Source organism: Rhinopithecus roxellana, chromosome 20 (genome assembly GCF_007565055.1).
Source record: "Rhinopithecus roxellana isolate Shanxi Qingling chromosome 20, ASM756505v1, whole genome shotgun sequence".
NCBI classification, from domain to species: Eukaryota; Metazoa; Chordata; class Mammalia; order Primates; family Cercopithecidae; genus Rhinopithecus; species Rhinopithecus roxellana.
Genome location: NC_044568.1, coordinates 74,402,730 through 74,420,604, shown reverse-complemented (window position 1 = coordinate 74,420,604; position 17,875 = coordinate 74,402,730). Strand labels below are relative to the sequence as shown.

Sequence of the window (17,875 nt, the reverse complement as noted above, 5' to 3'; positions counted from 1 at the left end):
GGCAGACAGACGCTGGGACCCACGACGACAGAAGGCGCCGATGGCCGCGCCTGCTGAGCCCTGTGCGGGGCAGGGGGTGAGTGCCCCCCCATCGCGCCCCCCTCTCCTTTTCCAGGCTTGGTTTGGCTGCAGCGCTCTCGGGCTGCGATACTAGGGATTCCTGGACCCGGGAAGCGAGGAGACTTACTCCAGCACCCCTCACTGCAGCGGGTTGGACTCCTTTCACCAACCCAGCGCCCCCGACAGCCCAGCTCAGTCTAAGGGGCCACCAGACCTCCCAGCTACTAGGGGCTTTGACCCTTATTTGCATAAAGCTAGTGGGTGCTCCGAGCCCTCCTACCCCCAGAGAGCCTTACCTCTCTGGTTTCTTTCTCCATTGCTCTTAGCAAAGGACTCCAGAGAGTGGAGTTCATGGGGTGAGGGTGGGGGTTGCAAACTGCCAGCATTTCGAGGGCCAGGGAGATGAAGGGATAAGTTGGTATGAACTGAGGGCTTCCTCTGTGCCTAGCCTTGTGCCCAACCTTGTGCCATGCTGCTATGAACTTTGCTGCTATTAATCCATTTAATACAGCTCATAGAGGTAGAGTCTCATTATTCACCTTCTGCAGGGAAGGAAACTGAGACACAGAGAGGTTAAAGTTCGCACAGCCAGTAAGTTGTGAAACCAGGGGGAGTAAAAAGACAGGGGAGAGAGAATTGAAGAGGCCATGTCCACTAAACTTCAAATTTGTTCTAGGGTTAGATAGGACCAGCAGACCTGCTGATATGAAAATAACACATTAAGCTGGGCCAGTGGCTCTTGCCTGTAATCCCAGTACCTAGGAGGCTGAGGCAGGAGGATTGCTTGAGGCCAGGAGTTCGAGACCAGCACGGGCAACATTGAAAGACTCCCCATCTCTACAAAACATAAAAAAAAATATATATATATAGCCAGGCCTGGTGAGGCAGCTTATGCCTGTAATCCCAGCACTCTGGGAGGCCGAGGTTGGAGGATTGCTTGAGGCAGGAGTTCAAAGCTTTGGTGAGCTTTGGTTGTGCCACTTCAGCCTGGGCAACAGAGTGAGACTCTGTCTCTAAAACATAAATTAATTAATAAAAAATAAAAATAAATCACACATCAAGACCACCAGTCGAACAAGATTTGGGGTCAGATAAGCCTGGGTCAGAGTCAGCTCTGCTACTTCCCATTTATGTGGCCCTGAGGGAGGCAGTTCCCCGATTGGTGCCTCGGTCTGCTGGTCTCTGAAATGAGGACAGCACTGCCTATGTGCTGGAGTTGTTATAAGGATTAACTGATGGTCTGTGCCTAGCAATGATTATGGAGCTCAGGTCTCCTAGATCACATGGCCCAGTTCCCTGGGTTCAAATACCAGTCCTTCCACTCCTCAGCTGGGTAAAGTCAGCCAAGTTACTCAACCTTTCTGGTCCTCGGCTTCTTCACCTGTAAATCAATATGATAATTGCATCTACCTAGGGTTAATGTCAGGATGAAAGGAGTTGAGAATTATTAGGTATTCCAAAGAGTGCTCGGCACATTTTTGTATAAATGTTAAAGATTCAAAAAATTGCCTGGGCCCCCGGGCAGGTGAGTTGGGTACCCCGCCTTATACCATCCTAAGGGGCCTCCTGGTGTTCCCTCAGGTCTGGAACCAGACAGAGCCTGAACCTGCTGCCACCAGCCTGCTGAGCCTGTGTTTCCTGAGAACAGCAGGGGTCTGGGTGCCCCCCATGTACCTCTGGGTCCTTGGTCCCATCTACCTCCTCTTCATCCACCACCATGGCCGGGGCTACCTCCGGATGTCCCCACTCTTCAAAGCCAAGATGGTAGCTGCCATCCCTGGGAGCCTGGAACCAGGCAATGGTGGGGGGAGGCAGGGGAGAGGCTGGAACCTGGTGAAGTCTTAAAGCAGACTCCTCCTATCAGGGTGTAGAAGGGAATCTGTTAATCAAACAGAGCAATATTAGAGAGGTTACAGAGGTCAACTCGGTGGAACATGGTTCTCCCAAACAGATTTTGTAATTCCGAAAATACATGCATGCAAAAACACATACATGCACAAACACATACATACACTCCCATGTTCCCGGACAGTTTATAACTACCATAACCTGGCATTTTCCAAAACATACCATGTAGACTCTTGGGTACACAAGGTAATTTTAGGGCCACATTGGGATGAACCTTTTAAAAAGTTATGCATTTATTTTTATGTTCCCCCACTGGCTGTATGATAGGACAATTTTTATATGTGATATGTATTTAGTGTGTTAAATAAACACTGGCATTCCAAGTGTGAGCCTTTCTGCTCATCCATCCTCTTCTACTCCGTTCTTGTAGGCTTCTAAAGAATGTTCTTCAGAGTTCATTCATTCTTCTGCCATTGTGTCAATTTTTGCATAATCACCCACCAACAACCCAAGGGTTGGCAAACTTAAAGAGCCAAGCAGTACATAGTATTTGAGACTTTGTGAGCCAGATAATCTTCCTTCCGAACACTGAACTCTGCCATTCCAGAATGAATGCAATAGTCATAACCATAGACAATAGTCATGACTGTGTTACTTTTTTTTTTTTTTCTGAAATGCAGTTTTGCTCTTGTCACCCAGGCTAGAGTGCAATGGTGTGATGTCAGCTCACTGCAATGTCCGCCTCCTGGGTTCAAGTGATTCTCCTGCCTCAGCTTCCGAAGTAGCTGGGATTACAGGTGCCCACCACCATACCTCGCTTTTTTTTTTTTTTTTTTTTTTTGTATTTTTAGTAGAAACAGAGTTTCGCCATGTTGGCCAGGCTGGTCTCCAACTCCTGACCTCAGGTGATCTGCCTGCCTTGGCCTCCCAAAGTGCTGGGATTACAGGTACGAGCCATCACCCCCGGCGGACTGTGTTTCAATAAAACTTTATTTGTAGTCACTGAAATTTGGATTCCATGTAATTTTCACCTGTCATGACATATGCTTTTTATTTTTCTTTGATGATTGATAGTTTGCCAACTTCTGCTTTAAACTGAGGTTCTTTGAGCAGTTCCTCCAATATGCCTTAGCTCTGGCCTTCTCTCTGGTGTGTACATGTTCTCTCATTTTCTTCCTTTCTTTTATTCAATAGAGAAACCAATATATATTAGAGAGACCCTAGAGACTTACTGACTCCTTGATTTCATAGCAGGGATTGAAAATGACTTGGAGAGAGGATAGTTTTTTACCTGGTGAGTACATTTCATTTCCTGCTGTTTCTTCACACCCAAAGTCATCTGACATGTGCTTGATTGGAGCACTTCCTGCATTTCGGAAAACACTCGACTGGCTCAAGCCCTTGCTGTACATTATTTATATGACAATTACAGATCAGGACCGATCTGCAATGCCCTTTACACATCGTTCACGTTGGCACATTGCCAGCTGGTGATACTGGTTTGTTACAGGGCCCCAGCCAGGATGTTGCAGAACCAGCTCCCAGTTGGACATGGGGTCGCCCACCCGTTTGCTGTGACCTCTCTTATTGCCCCCCAAGCTTATCTAAGCCTGTACCCTCAGGTACTTGGGTTTGCCCTCATAGTCCTGTGTACCTCCAGTGTGGCTGTCGCTCTTTGGAAAATCCAACAAGGAACGTCTGAGGCCCCGGAATTCCTCATTCACCCTACCGTCTGGCTTACCACGATGGTAATGATGCCTTCTGTCTGGAGCCTGGCTTGCTCCCAGCTGCTGCTTTGCCTGCCACAGTGAAGAGCGAGGGGAAGAGAAGAGGCTCCCCTCAGCCTCCACCCTCCCCTAAGCGGCCTGCTCTGACTTTCCCGTCCAGAGCTTCGCAGTGTTCCTGATTCACACTGAGAGGAAAAAGGGAGTCCAGTCATCTGGAGTGCTGTTTGGGTACTGGCTTCTCTGCTTTGTCTTACCAGCTACCAGCGCTGCCCAGCAGGCCTCCGGAGCGGTAAGTGGGGGTGTGGGCCACCCCGGGAAACCAAAATGGTGGCTCTGGCCTTGGGTCCCATCTTTCCTCCTCCCGTTTCCACATATGACTTATTCTCTACACAGTGACACACATAAGCCAGTGACTTACACTCTAGAGACACAAAATCCACTCCCACAACTGTAAGTACCCACCATCCCATACATTTCTTATCAACACAATTTCCTGTCTTACATACCCACATCACACGTGCCACTTGCACATGACGCACACACTTATATGAACTGATTCATACATCACACAAGCACATGCATGCATGCACACACACACAACCTGGGCACAGGGCACAGACACACCTGTGTGCACACATACTTCTATGTGCACATTTCCCCTCATCTCATGGATTCACCCTCCCCACGTTCCTATACATCTTTATTTACACACTCATTCTGCACACCCACTCATATTTCTGTTGCTCAATCTGGGAAGCAGCCTTTTTTTTTTTTTTTTTTTTTTTTTTGAGAGGCTCTCTCTATCGCCCAGGCTGGAGTGAAGTGGCATGATCTTGGCTCACTGCAATTTCTGCCTCTCGGGTTCAAGCGATTCTCCTGCCTCAGCTTCCTGTGTAGCTGGGATTACAGGTGCGTGCCACTACACCTGGCTAATTTTTGTATTTTTAGCAGAGACGAGGTTTCACTATGTTGGCCAGGCTGGTCTCGAACTCCTGACCTCAAGTGATCCTGACCTCAAGTGATCCACCCGCCTTGGCCTCCCAAAATGTTGGGATTACAGGCATGAGCCACTGTGTCCGGCCAGAAGCAGCGTTTCTATATTAGGGAGACATGATGGGTCATTTTCTCCGCAAAGAGAAAAACATGTAGTCTAGACCAACTTCTCTCAACCTCAGCTTTAGTAACGTTGTGGCCAGATAAGTCTTTGCTGGGAGGACAGGGTTGTCCTGTTTGCTGTAGAGTGTGAAACAGCATCCCTGGCTTCCGCCGATAGATGCCAGTAGCATATCATCCAATTGCAGTAACTCAAAATGTCTCGCGATATTACCAAGTGCTCCTGGGGGTGAGGACAAAGTCACCCACCTACTGAGGAGCAGTGGCCTCGACAGAGTGCTTAGCCAAGGCTTCTGGGAGAGGGGGTTGTCTTAACACCAATGATCAGGCGGCAGCAGGTTTCAGATATTTTACTTTATTATTGTATTTTTGTGGAGACAATATCATGCTCTGTTGCCCAGGCTGATCTTGAACTCCTGGGCTCAAGCAATTCTCTGACCTCAGCCTCCTAAAGTGCTGGGATTATAGGCATGAGCCACCACGTCTGGACTCACAGATCATTTCTTGAGTCCAGTGGTTACTCCATCCTGCCCCTAAAGGAGAAAGTAGAGAAGCATCATCCTGTCTTTAAGGACAGGGTTTTTATTTTTCGTTTGTTTATTCTGAGACAGAGTCTTGCTCTGTCGCCCAGGCTGGAGTGCAGTGGCACGATCTTGGCTCACTGCAACCTCCGCCTCCTGGGTTCAATCGATTCTCATGCCTCAGCCTCCCGAGTAGCTGGGATTACAAGCATGTGCCACCACGCCCAGCTAATTTTTGCAGTTTTAGTAGAGACAGGGTTTCACCATGTTGGCCAGGCTCGTCTCAAATGCCTGACCTCAAGTGACTCACCCACCTTAGCCTCCCAAAATGCTGGGATTACAGGCGTGAGCCACAGCGCCTGACCGAGGACAGAGTTTTTAAAAGAGGAACCTTTGTAACTAAGGGGAAATTCCACAGGGTATTCAGTAATTTCTGAAAGGCTGGGCTCCCACAGTTGACATAAGTCAGGTTTTTGGGACACAGCACAGAAACAATAGTACTGGGACCATTTACACTCCGGGGTTCCAACCATGTGCAGGCACTGTGGCAGGCACTTACACAGCTATCCTCAATGGATTCTCACAATAGTTCACAGTGATGGATTCTTTTTTCTTTTTTCTTTTCTTTTTTATTTTTAATAGAAACAAAGTCTCATTATGTTCCCAAGGCTGGTCTCAAACTCCTAGGCTCAAGTGATCTTCCCACCTAAGCCTCCCAAAGTGCTGGGACTATAGGCTTGAGCCAATGTGCCCAGCCAGTGATGGATTCTAGCCGTCCCATTTTAAAGACAAGGGAGACTAAGGCTAGGAGAAGGGAATGACAGCCTCAGGGCCACAAAGCTTGGGAGTGCAGAGCCCAAGTTCATCTCAGGCAAATTCAGAACAAACTTTCTGAGAGAAACAGTGGGGAAAACAGTGGTAGTTTAGGGAAGATGGGCCATATTGTCATTGGAATATCCAGTTGTGTGCTATCTGAAAAAAAAAAAACAAAAAAAAAAACAAAAACCCAAAAAACTAGAAGAGTATAAAATCCAGTAGAGGAATTGTGATTTGAAACTAGGGATCTGATTTAAAGCCATAAAAACTCAGTTCACACTAGCTTAAGGAAAAGGGAAGGTCAGGGGGGTTATTAGCTCCTGTATTTATTAGCTCATACCCATGGGATCTCCCAGGCATGAATGATCCAGGCCTGGGACCAGGTACCAGATCTCCACTTCTGCCTCTTAGCTTTGCCATGTTAGCTTGATTCTCCAATGGAGGGGCAAGAAGAACCACCAATACCTTCAGACTTATGTTCTACCACGTAGCAAACCCGGCAGAATCTCCCAGTGGTTCCAGCTCTCAAGTACCCAGCATGGGATGCTATATGCATTCCTAACCCAGCCATGGTAGCCAAAAGACTAGAATGTATTCATTGGCCAAGCCTCAATCACCCACTCAGCCTTGGAGTAGAGTCAGTTCTGCACAAATCACATGCCTGAACACAAGCAAAAAGACTTAGGAAGAAAGAAAAATCAGTATATGGAAGATATCTCTGTATGATTATTACAGCACCATTCACAATAACCAAGATTTGGAAGCACCTTAAGTGTCCATCAACAGGTGAATTGATAAAGAAAATGTGGTGTAAAAACACAATGGAATACTAAGCAGCTACAAGAATGAGGTATTGTCATTTTCAACAACATGGATGTTAAGTGAAATAAGCCAGGCACAGAAAGACAAACTTTACGTGTTCTCACTTATTTCTGAAAGCTAAAAATTAAAACAATTTAACTCATGAATATACAGAGTAGACGGAAGGTTACTAGGGGCTAGGAAGGATAGTGCGTGGGGGACATGGGAATGGTTAATGGGTACAAAAAATAGAAAGAATAATACCTATTTGATGGCACAACAGGGTGACTATAGTCAATAATAATTTAATTGTTCATTTAAAAATAACTAAAAGAGTCTGGACACAGTGGCTCACACCTGTGGAGCACTTTTTCCAGCAGTTTGGAAAGCCGAAGCAGAAGGATCATCTGAGGTCAGGAGTTCAAGACCAGCCTGGGTAACATGGTGAAACCCCGTCTCTACTAAAAATACAAAAAAAATTAGCCAGGCGTGGTGGTGCACACCTGTAAGCTCAGATACTCAGAAGACTGAGGCAGGAGAATCGCTTGAACCCAGGAGACGGAGGTTGCAGTGAGCCAAAATTAAGCCACTGAACTCCAGCCTGGGCAACAGAGTGAGACTCCAACTCAATAATAGACTAAAAAATAAAATAACTAAAAGAGTAAAATCGATTGTTTATAACAGAAAGGATAAATGCTTGAGGGGATGGAGACCTCATTTACCCTGATGTGATTATTATGCATTGCGTGCCTGTATCAAAACATCTCACGTCACCCAGAAATATATATATCAGGCTGGGCGTGATCCCACACCTGTAATCCCAGCACTTTGGGAGGTCGAGGCAGGTGGATCACCTGAGGCCTACATGGTAAAACTCCATCTCTACTAAAATACAAAAATTAGCCAGGGGTCATGGCACATGCCTGTAATCCTAGCTACTCGGGAGGCTGAGGCAGGAGAATTGCTTGAACCCAGGAGGCAGAGGCTGCAGTGAGCCAAGATCGTGCCACTGCACTCCAGCCTGGGTGACAGAGCAAGACTCTGTCTCCAAAAAAAAAAGTATATATGTGTGTATATATACATATATGTATACATATACATATATACGTATACATATATACACACATATATATACACACACACATATATGTAAATTTTAAAATTTTTTTAAATTAAAAAAAAGAAAGAAAATTAGGGTGTTTCTGACCAGATGACAGGGCAGCAGATGCAAAAATCATTGTGGCGTGGCAGCAGGAGCATCGCAATTTTGGACCAGATCATCTGCGTGTCCCTGAACAAGGTGCTGTCACTTCTCTGAGCCTTGGTTTCCCCATGAGTCAAAGGAAGCAAGTAAACCCCAGCTGATGAGACTGTGTATGGCAAGAATGCTGCATGTGCCCAGGGCAGAGCCAGTGCTCAATAAAACCAGCTCCCGTCTCTGCACACCAGAGAACACTGGCCAAGGGGGAGCAGGGTTGAAGACTGGGGTAGAGGGTGGAATGGAGAAAGGATTTCCTTTGTGGCACAAAGAAGGTAAAGTGTTTCTTCATCTCATTGTCCCAGCAGCTGTGGCCAGTCATCACGTGGCTAAGGACAAACCCCCAGACACAGCCCTGGCCCACCATTTGTACAAACAGAATATCATAAATTGGGTATTTGAAAATTAGGACCTGCTGGGCATGGTGGCTCACACCTGTAATCCCAACACTTTGGGAGGCCAAGGCGGGCAGATCACTTGAGGTCAGGAGTCTGAGGCCAGCCTGACCAACATGGCAAAACCCCATCTCTACTAAAAATATTTTTAAAAAATTAGTCAGGCATGGTGGTAGGCACCTGTAATCCCAACTGCTCAAGAGGCGGAAGCAGGATAATCACTTGAACCCAGGAGGCAGAGGTTGCAGGGAGCCGAGATCACGCCACTGCACTTCAGCCTGGGCGACAGAGTGAGACTTTGTCTTAAAAAAAAAAAAAAAAAAAAAAAAAAGAAGAAGAAGAAGAGAAAATTAGAACCACTAGGAATGCCAGGGCTCTGGCTTTCAAATACTCTTGCCCTGGACCCCAGCATGGATACTGACCTCAGCATCAGAAACCTTTTCTCTCCTCTGAACACACTCCTCTGCCTCCATTCCTTACCTTCTGCTTTCCCTCCCACAGGGCTTCCAGAGTGACCCTGTCCGCCACCTGTCCACCTACCTATGCCTGTCTCTGGTGGTGGCACAGTTTGTGCTTTCCTGCTTGGCGGATCAACCCCCCTTCTTCCCTGAAGACCCCCAGCAGTCTGTAAGTCACCAAGTTCCAACCTCATTCCTATTCCACTTTGAGGTCTCAGTCACGCCCAAGTGACCAAAAGTCTCTAATTTTTTATTCATTTAGCCATCCAGCAAAATGTGTATTGCATTTCTACTCGGTGCCACAGTTGGCAGACTTTTTCTGTGTGGGCCAAGAGAAAATATTTTAGACTCTGTGAGTCATACAGTGATTTCGGTGACAACCACTCAACTCTGCCATTGAACACAAAAGCAGAATATGTCAACAAATATTCTGTTGCAATAAAATATTCTGCTGTGTTGCAATAAAATTTTATTTGCAGAAACGGGCAGTAGGCCAGATTTGGTCATAGTTTGCCAACCCCCCTCTATGCCCTAGCAAGGACTTAAGGATCTGTGGTGAACAAGCAGATAGAGTTTCTGTTCTCATGTAGCTACTGGTCAAGTAAGGGAACCAGATGTTGGTCACATAATTAAACAAATAAGTTGAAACTTGGCTGTGCACAGTGGCTCATGCCTGTAATCCCAACACTTTGGGAGGCCAAGGCAGGTGGATCACTTGAGGTCGAGAGTTCAAAATCAGCCTGGCCAACAGGGTATAGCCCCGTCTCTACTAAAATTACAAAAATTAGCCAGGCATGGTGGCGCACGCCTGTAATCCCAACTACTCGGGAGGCTGAGGCAGGAGAATCCCTTGAACCCAGGATGTGGAGGTTGCAGTGAGCCGAGCTTGTCCCATTGCACTCCAGCCTGGGTGACAAAGAGCAAAACTCCACCTTAAAAAAAAAAGAAGGAGAAAACAGAAAATTACCCCTGGGGTGCGTGCTCTGTAGGAGAAGTTCATGAGAGATTTATAATAGGTAACATTGAAGCAGTTTGTAAAACTAAGAAACAATTCTTTTGAGGAAGAGACTGATCTGACATGATATAAATAGATGTTCAAATGGGCTGGATGCAGTAGATCACACCTGTAATCTCAACACTTTGGGATGCTGAGGAAGGATGATTGTTTGTGCCCATGTGTTCTACATCAGACTACGTAATGCAGTGAGACCCCATCTCTACAAAAAGTTTTTTTAAAAATAGCCAAGTGTGGTGGTACATGGCTGTAGTCCCACTACAGAGTAGTTCTGTAGAGTCCCATAGAGCAGCTCTGTGGAGGCTGAAACAGGAGGATTGCTTGAGTCCAAGAGACAAAGGCTGCAGTGAGCTATGACTGCACCACTGCACTCCAACCTGGGTGACAGAGGGAGACCCTGTCTCAAAAAAAAAGAAAAAAAAAATTGCTGGAAGGCTTGAGAATAATTAAAACTATCATAGAAATCTTTTTTGCACCTACAAGAGTAGCAACAAAATTTAAAAGCTGATAAACTGTGATGGCAGAAATGTGAAATGGGCACCTTCACGCCTTATTGGTAAAGAGTACAGACTGTTGTAATCTTCCTGGAGCACCTGACAAAATCCCATGACAGGTCTCTCTTCACAACATTTGCCAAGGGATATTGTCAAGGATCCCATTGTCTTCGTTATGCAGGGTCCTTGCTTCTGAGATGCAAAGCAAGGTTTTGGTTTCAGTATAATCATAGTTGTTCTTCTGAGCCACTGTTAGTTCTTACCTTATGGACATTGCCAGGCCTGTGGCCCAACCTCTTTTTACCCTGCCTGTTGGGAAGCACCAAGCTCACTGGTGTGCACCTCTGGCAAGGAGACAGGGCACCTTGATGTGTACTTTCAGTACTAAATACACAGTCAGGGCTGGGTGCAGTGGCTCACGCCTGTAATCCCAGCATTTTGGGAGGCCAAGGTAGGCAGATCGCTTGAGGTCAGGAGTTTCAGGTCAGCCTGGCCAACATGGTGAAACCCTGTCTCTACTAAAAATACAAAAAATTAGCTGTGTGTGGTGGTGCACACCTGTCATCCCAGCTCTTTGGAAGGCTGAGGCAGAAGAATCGCTTGAACCCAGGAGGCAGAGGTAGTAGTGAGCCAAGATCACACCATTGTACTCTAGCCTGGGCAAAAGAGTGAACCCCTGTCTCAAAACAACAACAACAACAACAAAAAAAAAAAACACAGTCAGTTCACCCTATCTTCCTGCCCTTGCCACATACTTCCCTTCTCCATTTCTGTCTGTTGCAGAACACCTGTCCAGAGGCTGGGGCATCCTTCCCCTCCAAAGCCATGTTCTGGTGGGTTTCTGGGTAAGTAAAGTCACAAGAAAGGGTTGGGGTGGTACCTCACCCACCTGCATTTGCTGCTCTGATTCCCACCCATGGCCCTTCCTCTATGCTTACAAAGGCCAGCAAGGCTTTCTCCATCCCAGCCTTAGTGCTTTCTTCTTTGTGTTCAGTGTCCACCATCTGCATCCTGTTCCCATTCACTCACTGGCGTGAGATCTGGATTTGAATCCCGGTTCTGCCTTTTAGCAGGCCATGTCACAAACCCCCGGAGTCTCAGTTTTCCCCTCTGTAAAATGGGGACGATTCAACCTTCATGAGACAGAAAGTGCTTAGTGCTTGCACACAGCAGGTGCTTGATAGTAATAGAATTGTCTCCAATACTTGACTTGAGTCATTCCACCAACATTTAATAAGCACCTACTATGTTCTAAGCCCCAGGGGTGAGGAGATAAAGGAGCAAGTGTCTACTTTCTGGAGGGTTCCAGGCAGATAGAGAAAACAGCTGCTTTTTCTGGGCCAGCTCACCAGGCACTTGAGGATGTGCTCCCTCCTGACCACACTGCATTCAGACCTCAGTAGCACCTGACACGTGGATTTGAATCCTGGCCCTACCACTTCCTAGCTGTGTAGCTTTGGACAAGTTATTTAACCTCTCTGTGCCTCAGTCTCCACTCCTTCAAAATGGGATTAATAATAGCACCTACCTCATAGGGTTGTGAAGCTTAAATAAGGTCAGATCCGTAAAGCACTTAGAACAGGGCCTGGCACATAATGAGTGTAAGTGGTAATTTTTTTTTTTTTTTTTTTTTTTTGAGATGGAGTTCTGCTCCTGTTGCCCAGGCTGGAGTGCAATGGCACAATCTTGGCTCACTGCACCCTCCACCTCCCGGGTTCAAGCCATTTTCCTGCCTCAGCCTCCCGAGTAGCTGAGATTACAGGCATGCGCCACTACGCTCGACTAATTTTGTATTTTTATTACAGACGGTGTTTCTCCATGTTGGTCAGACTGATCTCAAACTCCCAACCTCAGGTGATCCACCCACCTTGGCCTCCCAAAGTGTTAGGATTACAGGCATGAGCCACTGTGCTTGGGCTTTTTTTTTTTTTTTCTTTTTTTTTGAGACAGTTTCACTCTTGTTGCCCAGGTGGCAGTGCAATGGCACGCTCTCAGCTCACTGTAACCTCCACCTCCCAGGTTCAAGCGATTCTCCTGCCCCAGCTTCCTGAGCAGCTGGGATTATAGGCGTCTGCCACCATGCCCAGCTAATTTTTGTAGTTGTTTGTAGAGACAGGGTTTCACCATGTTGGTCAGGCTGGTCTCAAACTCCTGACCTCAGGTGATCCACCCACTTTGACCTCCCAAAATGCTGGGATTACAGGCATGAACCACTGCACCTGGCCTAAGTGGCTACTAAATAAATGAAAAAAATCAGGCTTTGGGTGTATGAAATTGGTAGAAAGAGCTTAGAGGTTTTCTAAACAGCTCTACTAGCGCAGCCAGTCCCTGCTTCCCAAACTGAAGCACTTATGGACCGCTCTTGATGCTTTTTTGTCCTATTGGGGCAAATATAATTTAATTGAGTCACTTTTTCTACTCTAATAAACTGTTTTTTAAAAGAAACTTTCTATCACTGCTAAAACAGGAAAAATCTATAGCATCACTTGCCATATAGGAGAACTCCAAAAATAATTTCGGGGAAAATCAAGCACATTAATAATTTCTGTGTCAGAAAAGCTGCTTCCCCAAGTTGGCTCTGCATTAGAAAAGGGAAGTTGGTGGCCTGGCGCAGTGACTCATGCCAATAATCCCAACACCTTGGGAGGCTGAGGCGGGTGGATCACCTGAGGTCAGGAGTTCAAGACCAGCCTGACCAATATGGTGAAACCCCATCTCTACTAAAAATACAAAAATTAGCCAGATGTGGTGGCGCATGCCTGTAATCCCAGCCACTCGGGAGGCTGAGGCAGGAGAATCACTTGAACCCGGGAGGTGGAGGTTGCAGTGAGCTGAGATCATACAAGTGTGCTCCGGCCTGGGCAACAGAGTGAGACTCCATCTCAAAAAAATAAAAAGAATAAAAATAAAAAAGTAAAGGGAACTTGGTGAGGCTTAGAGAAGAGTCAGAGACGAGAACCAGGCAAGACCTTCTGGCTGGTGTCATCAGAAAGATTAAAGAGATCTGAGACCAGGCGCAGTGGCTCACACCCATAATCCCAACACTTTGGAAGGCCAACCCAGGCAGATCACTTGAGGCCAGGAGTTCGAGACCGGCCTGGCCAACATGGCGAAATCCTGTCCCTACTATAAACACAAAAATTAGCCAGGTGTGGTGGCTTACACCCGTAGTCCTAGCACTTTGGGAGGCTGAGGTGGGAGGACTGCTTGAGGCCAGTAGGTCAAGACCAGCCTGGCCAACATGGTGATATCCCATCTCTAACAAAAACACAAAAATTAGCCAAGTGTGATGGTGGGCACTTGTAATTTCAACTACTCGGGAGTCTGAGGCATGAGAATCGCTTGAGCCAGGGAGGTGGAGGTTGCAGTGAGCCCAGATCGCACCAATGCACTCCAGCCTAGGCAACAGAGTGAGACAGAATAATAATTTAAAAAATAAAGCTAAGGGAGGAGTTCAAGCTTCTTCTACAACGATAGTTTTGGACAATGGATTTCTCATTCCTAGGCAAATGTCTGTTTCCCTTGCCAAGCACTATCCCTTGGTTTAGCCACTTCATCTCTCTGCATTTCTATTTCCTTCCCCATCTGTAAAATAGATGTATAATAATATACTCATACACTTATACAATTATAAACTATCAATTTACAGGCCAGGTGTGGTGGCTTATGCCTGTAATCCCAGCACTTTGGGAGGCTGAGGCAGGTGGATCACCTGAGGCCAGGAGTTCCAGACCAGCCAGGCCAACATGGTGAAACCCCATCTCTACAAAAAATACAAAAATTAGCTGGGTATGGTGGTGGGTGCCTGTAATCCCAGCTACTCAGGAGGCTGAGGTGAGAGAATCACTTGAACCAGGAGGTGGAGGTTGCAGTGAGCCGAGATTGCACCATTGCACTCCAGCCTGGGAGACAGAGCAAGACTATCTGAAACAAACAAACAAACCATAATAATCTATCTTATGGGCTCACGTAAGAATTAATGAGACAATCTTTGTGAACTGAGAAGTGCCCTCTAAACGTTAGATGGGGTTAGTGAATTGCTTTATTTTTACCCAGGGGCCAGTAGAGGTACAGAGAGGTAAAGTGACTTACCCAGAATCACACAGCTACTTGCTTGGCCAGGATCCTGCAGAGGTGAATGGCAGGAAAAGCTCGTCCTGGTGCCCATCTTTTGCAGGCTGGTCTGGAGGGGCTACAGGAGGCCACTGAGACCAAAAGACCTCTGGTCGCTTGGGAGCGAAAACTCCTCAGAAGAACTTGTTTCCCGGCTTGAAAAGGCGTGGATGAGGAACCGCAGCGCAGCCCGGAGGTGAGTGAGTGGAGGTCGAGAACTCACCTGATGCTCCTTCAGAAAAGCTCATCATTGGCCAGGTGTGGTGACTCACACCTGTAATCCCAGCACTTTGGGAGGCCGAGGCAGGCGGATCACGAGGTCAGGAGTTCAAGACCAATCTGGCCAACATAGTGAAACCCCATCTCTACTAAAAATACAAAAATTAACTGGGCATGGTGGTGGACACCTGTAATCCCAGCTACTCAGGAGGCTGAGGCAGGAGAATCGTTTGAACCCAGGAGGCGGAGGTTGCAGTGAGTGGAGATCTCACCATTGCACTCTAGCCTGAGTGACAGGGCGAGACTCCGTCTCAAAAAAAAAAAAAAAAGAAGAAAAGAAAAGCTCATCATTTGACCCCCAGTCCAGCCCCCAATACTACTCTTGCTGCCCTGCCGCCTCCCCACCTTGCCTTCCAACTGATCCCACTAAGTAGTAACCGCCGATCAGGCTCAATATATGGTTCCTCCCAGAATGCATCACAGGTTCCTACAAACATGGAACTCATGGCAGAATGACAGGCAGGAAACAAAAGAGGTATTTTAAGGCCGGGGTGGAGGGTTGGGAGGTGACTCATAACATGCAGGCAGCTGCTCACTTACTGTATAACCTGAGCAATTCCTTTCCTGGGCCTCAGTTTTCTCATCTGTTCAGTGGGGATGTCGTTAGCCCCAGCTCATAGCTTATGGGGATGAAAAAAAGATGGTTTATGGAAAAGAACTTGCAAATGTCTTGCAAATGGGAAGTGCTCAAGCACTGTTAGTCATCCAGACGGTGTTAAGATCTTTGGAGTTATCCACTCTGTCCACTCCTGCCCTCAGTGGTATCTCTGGAAACTTCTCTGAAGCTGTTAGAGCCTGGGATGCCTCATTTGAGAAATTCTGGTCTAGCTTAATTAGCCTGCAACATAGGATTAGATAAAATTGGGTTAAATGCTGCCCTGCCTTCGAATAGTGATGACCCTGGACACATGGCTTAACCTCACCGGAGCTTGGTGTTTCAGGAGACAGAACAAAAAAGTAAGTTAGCTCTGTGGGAAGAGTAACTAGGTTTCCCTGCATACTCTGGGATTGTGTGGTAGTTGTTGCAGATGGCTGAATCCCACACATTAAGAGAGAGGAGAGCGAGGCTGATACTATAGGCCCACATAGTAAGAGGATCTAGCCTCAGGTGTTGCTGGATCCGGGGACTCACGTGATGTCAGGATTCTCTCCCTTCATCTCCCACCCCAACTATTATCTATGTGCTGGACTCTCCACACGGCCTATCCCTTCCCATGCAAGTTCAGCAAACCCCAGCGGAATGAGAGAGCATCTCTCTCTTAACGTCCATGTAGAAAATCCCAAGGAAGGCCTCTAATTGGCCTGGCTTGAGTCATGTGCCTGTCGGGGGCCAATCCCATATCCAGAGGGCTAGTTCCATGACTGGTGGTCCCTTCAGAGCCACAGAAGATGGTAGGGGCTGTTCCCACAAAGGAAGGGCATGTGTTTTTCCAAACAGAATAAGTAGTGTGAGTGAACCACAGCATCACTTCTGTCTGTCGCCCCAGGCATGGCTTGCTGGAACCCCTTCACTGGGTTGGTTGGTTGGTTGGATTTTTGAGACAGAGTCTCGCTCTGTCACCCAGGCTGGAGTGCAGTGGTATGATGTCGGCTCACTGCAACCTCCACCTCCTGGGTTCAAGTGATTCTCCTGTCTCAGCCTTCTGAGTAGCTAGGACCACAGGCGTGCACCACCACCCCTGGCTAATTTTTTAAATTTTTTTAGTAGAGACAGGGTCTCACCATGTTGGCAGGCTGATCTTGAACTCCTGACCTCAGCTGATCTGCCTGCCTTGGCCTGTCAAAGTGCTGGGATTACAGGTGTGAGCTACTGCGCCTGACTCACCCTCTACCTGTAAATGATTTTACAGAAGTGGCAGAATTCAGTTCACGGGGGCTCTGGGAGGAACCTCTGCCAAGTCCCGGCATCCCCAGCCAACATGAAAATTACAGGTCACCCACCACTAGAACTAAACAGTAGAAACAGTCTCCAGAACTGTTTGAGAATCTCCCATAAACAGTTGACAGAAAGAAAGGGGAAAGACGGGTTTATACAAAGACCAGGCTCCCTCAGCTTCTGAACCAACCAAATGCACCCACGGAGAACTTTGGTTTCCTTCTGAAGTATTTTGCAATCACTGGGGGAAGGGAGAGGGTGTCCTCCTAAGAGGCCACACAACAGCCACCTGCTGGTCAAGTCAGCTTCCCAAGGTATGTTGGGCGCACACGGGCCTTGGTGGTTGTTTGTATTGTTTTGTTTTTTTAATAAGTTGCCAATATTTAAAAATTTGGAGCGATCACAGAAAAATCTGGAATTCTAGACTGGGCACAGTGGCTCACACCTGAAATCCCAGCACTTCGGGAGGCCAAGGTGGGCAAATCACATGAGGCCAGGAGTTCCAGACCAGCCTGGCCAACATGGTGAAACCCCATCTCTGCTAAAAATACAAAAATTAGCTGGGTGTGGTGGCAAGCGCTGTAATCCCAGCTATTCGGCAGGCTGAGGCAGGAGAATCCCTTAAATCTGGGAGGCAGAGGTTGCAGTGAGTTGAGATCGCACCACGGCACTCCAGCCTGGGCAACAAAGTGAGACTCTGTCTCAAAAACTAAATACAAATACAATAAATACAAATACAAATAAATAAAAATAAAAATCTGGAATTTTGGTCTCGAAGTAGATCTGGCAAACCTAGGCCACATCTTCACAGGGCAATAGGAGATTGGATTTTGGTAGAGTCTACAGCATTGGACAACGTGTGCAGTCTTCAATTTGCTACAGTCCCTATCTCTCTCTCTCTCTCTTTTTTTTTTTTTTAAGAGTCTGTTTCTGTCACCCAGGCTGGCGTACAGTGGTGCGATCTCAGCTCACTGTAAGCTCTGCCTCCTGGGTTCAAGCGATTCTCCTGCCTCAGCCTCCCAAGTAGCTGGGACTACAAGTGCCTACCACCATGTCTGGCTAATTTATTAGAGGCAGGGTTTCTCCATGTTGCTCAGGCTA

At 47.1% G+C, this 17,875-nt stretch overlaps 1 protein-coding gene across 1 annotated transcript in view; it reads left to right on the top strand.

The window, feature by feature from the left end:
- ABCC6 (ATP binding cassette subfamily C member 6) overlaps positions 1–17,875 on the top strand; it is a 77,227-nt gene continuing 59,352 nt past the window's right edge. The window contains 7 exon segments of the mRNA XM_010370858.2: positions 1–76; positions 1,642–1,824; positions 3,531–3,656; positions 3,796–3,924; positions 9,041–9,166; positions 11,290–11,351; positions 14,684–14,815. Coding sequence (XP_010369160.2) covers positions 41–76; positions 1,642–1,824; positions 3,531–3,656; positions 3,796–3,924; positions 9,041–9,166; positions 11,290–11,351; positions 14,684–14,815 — 794 coding nt within the window. The 5' untranslated portion in view covers positions 1–40.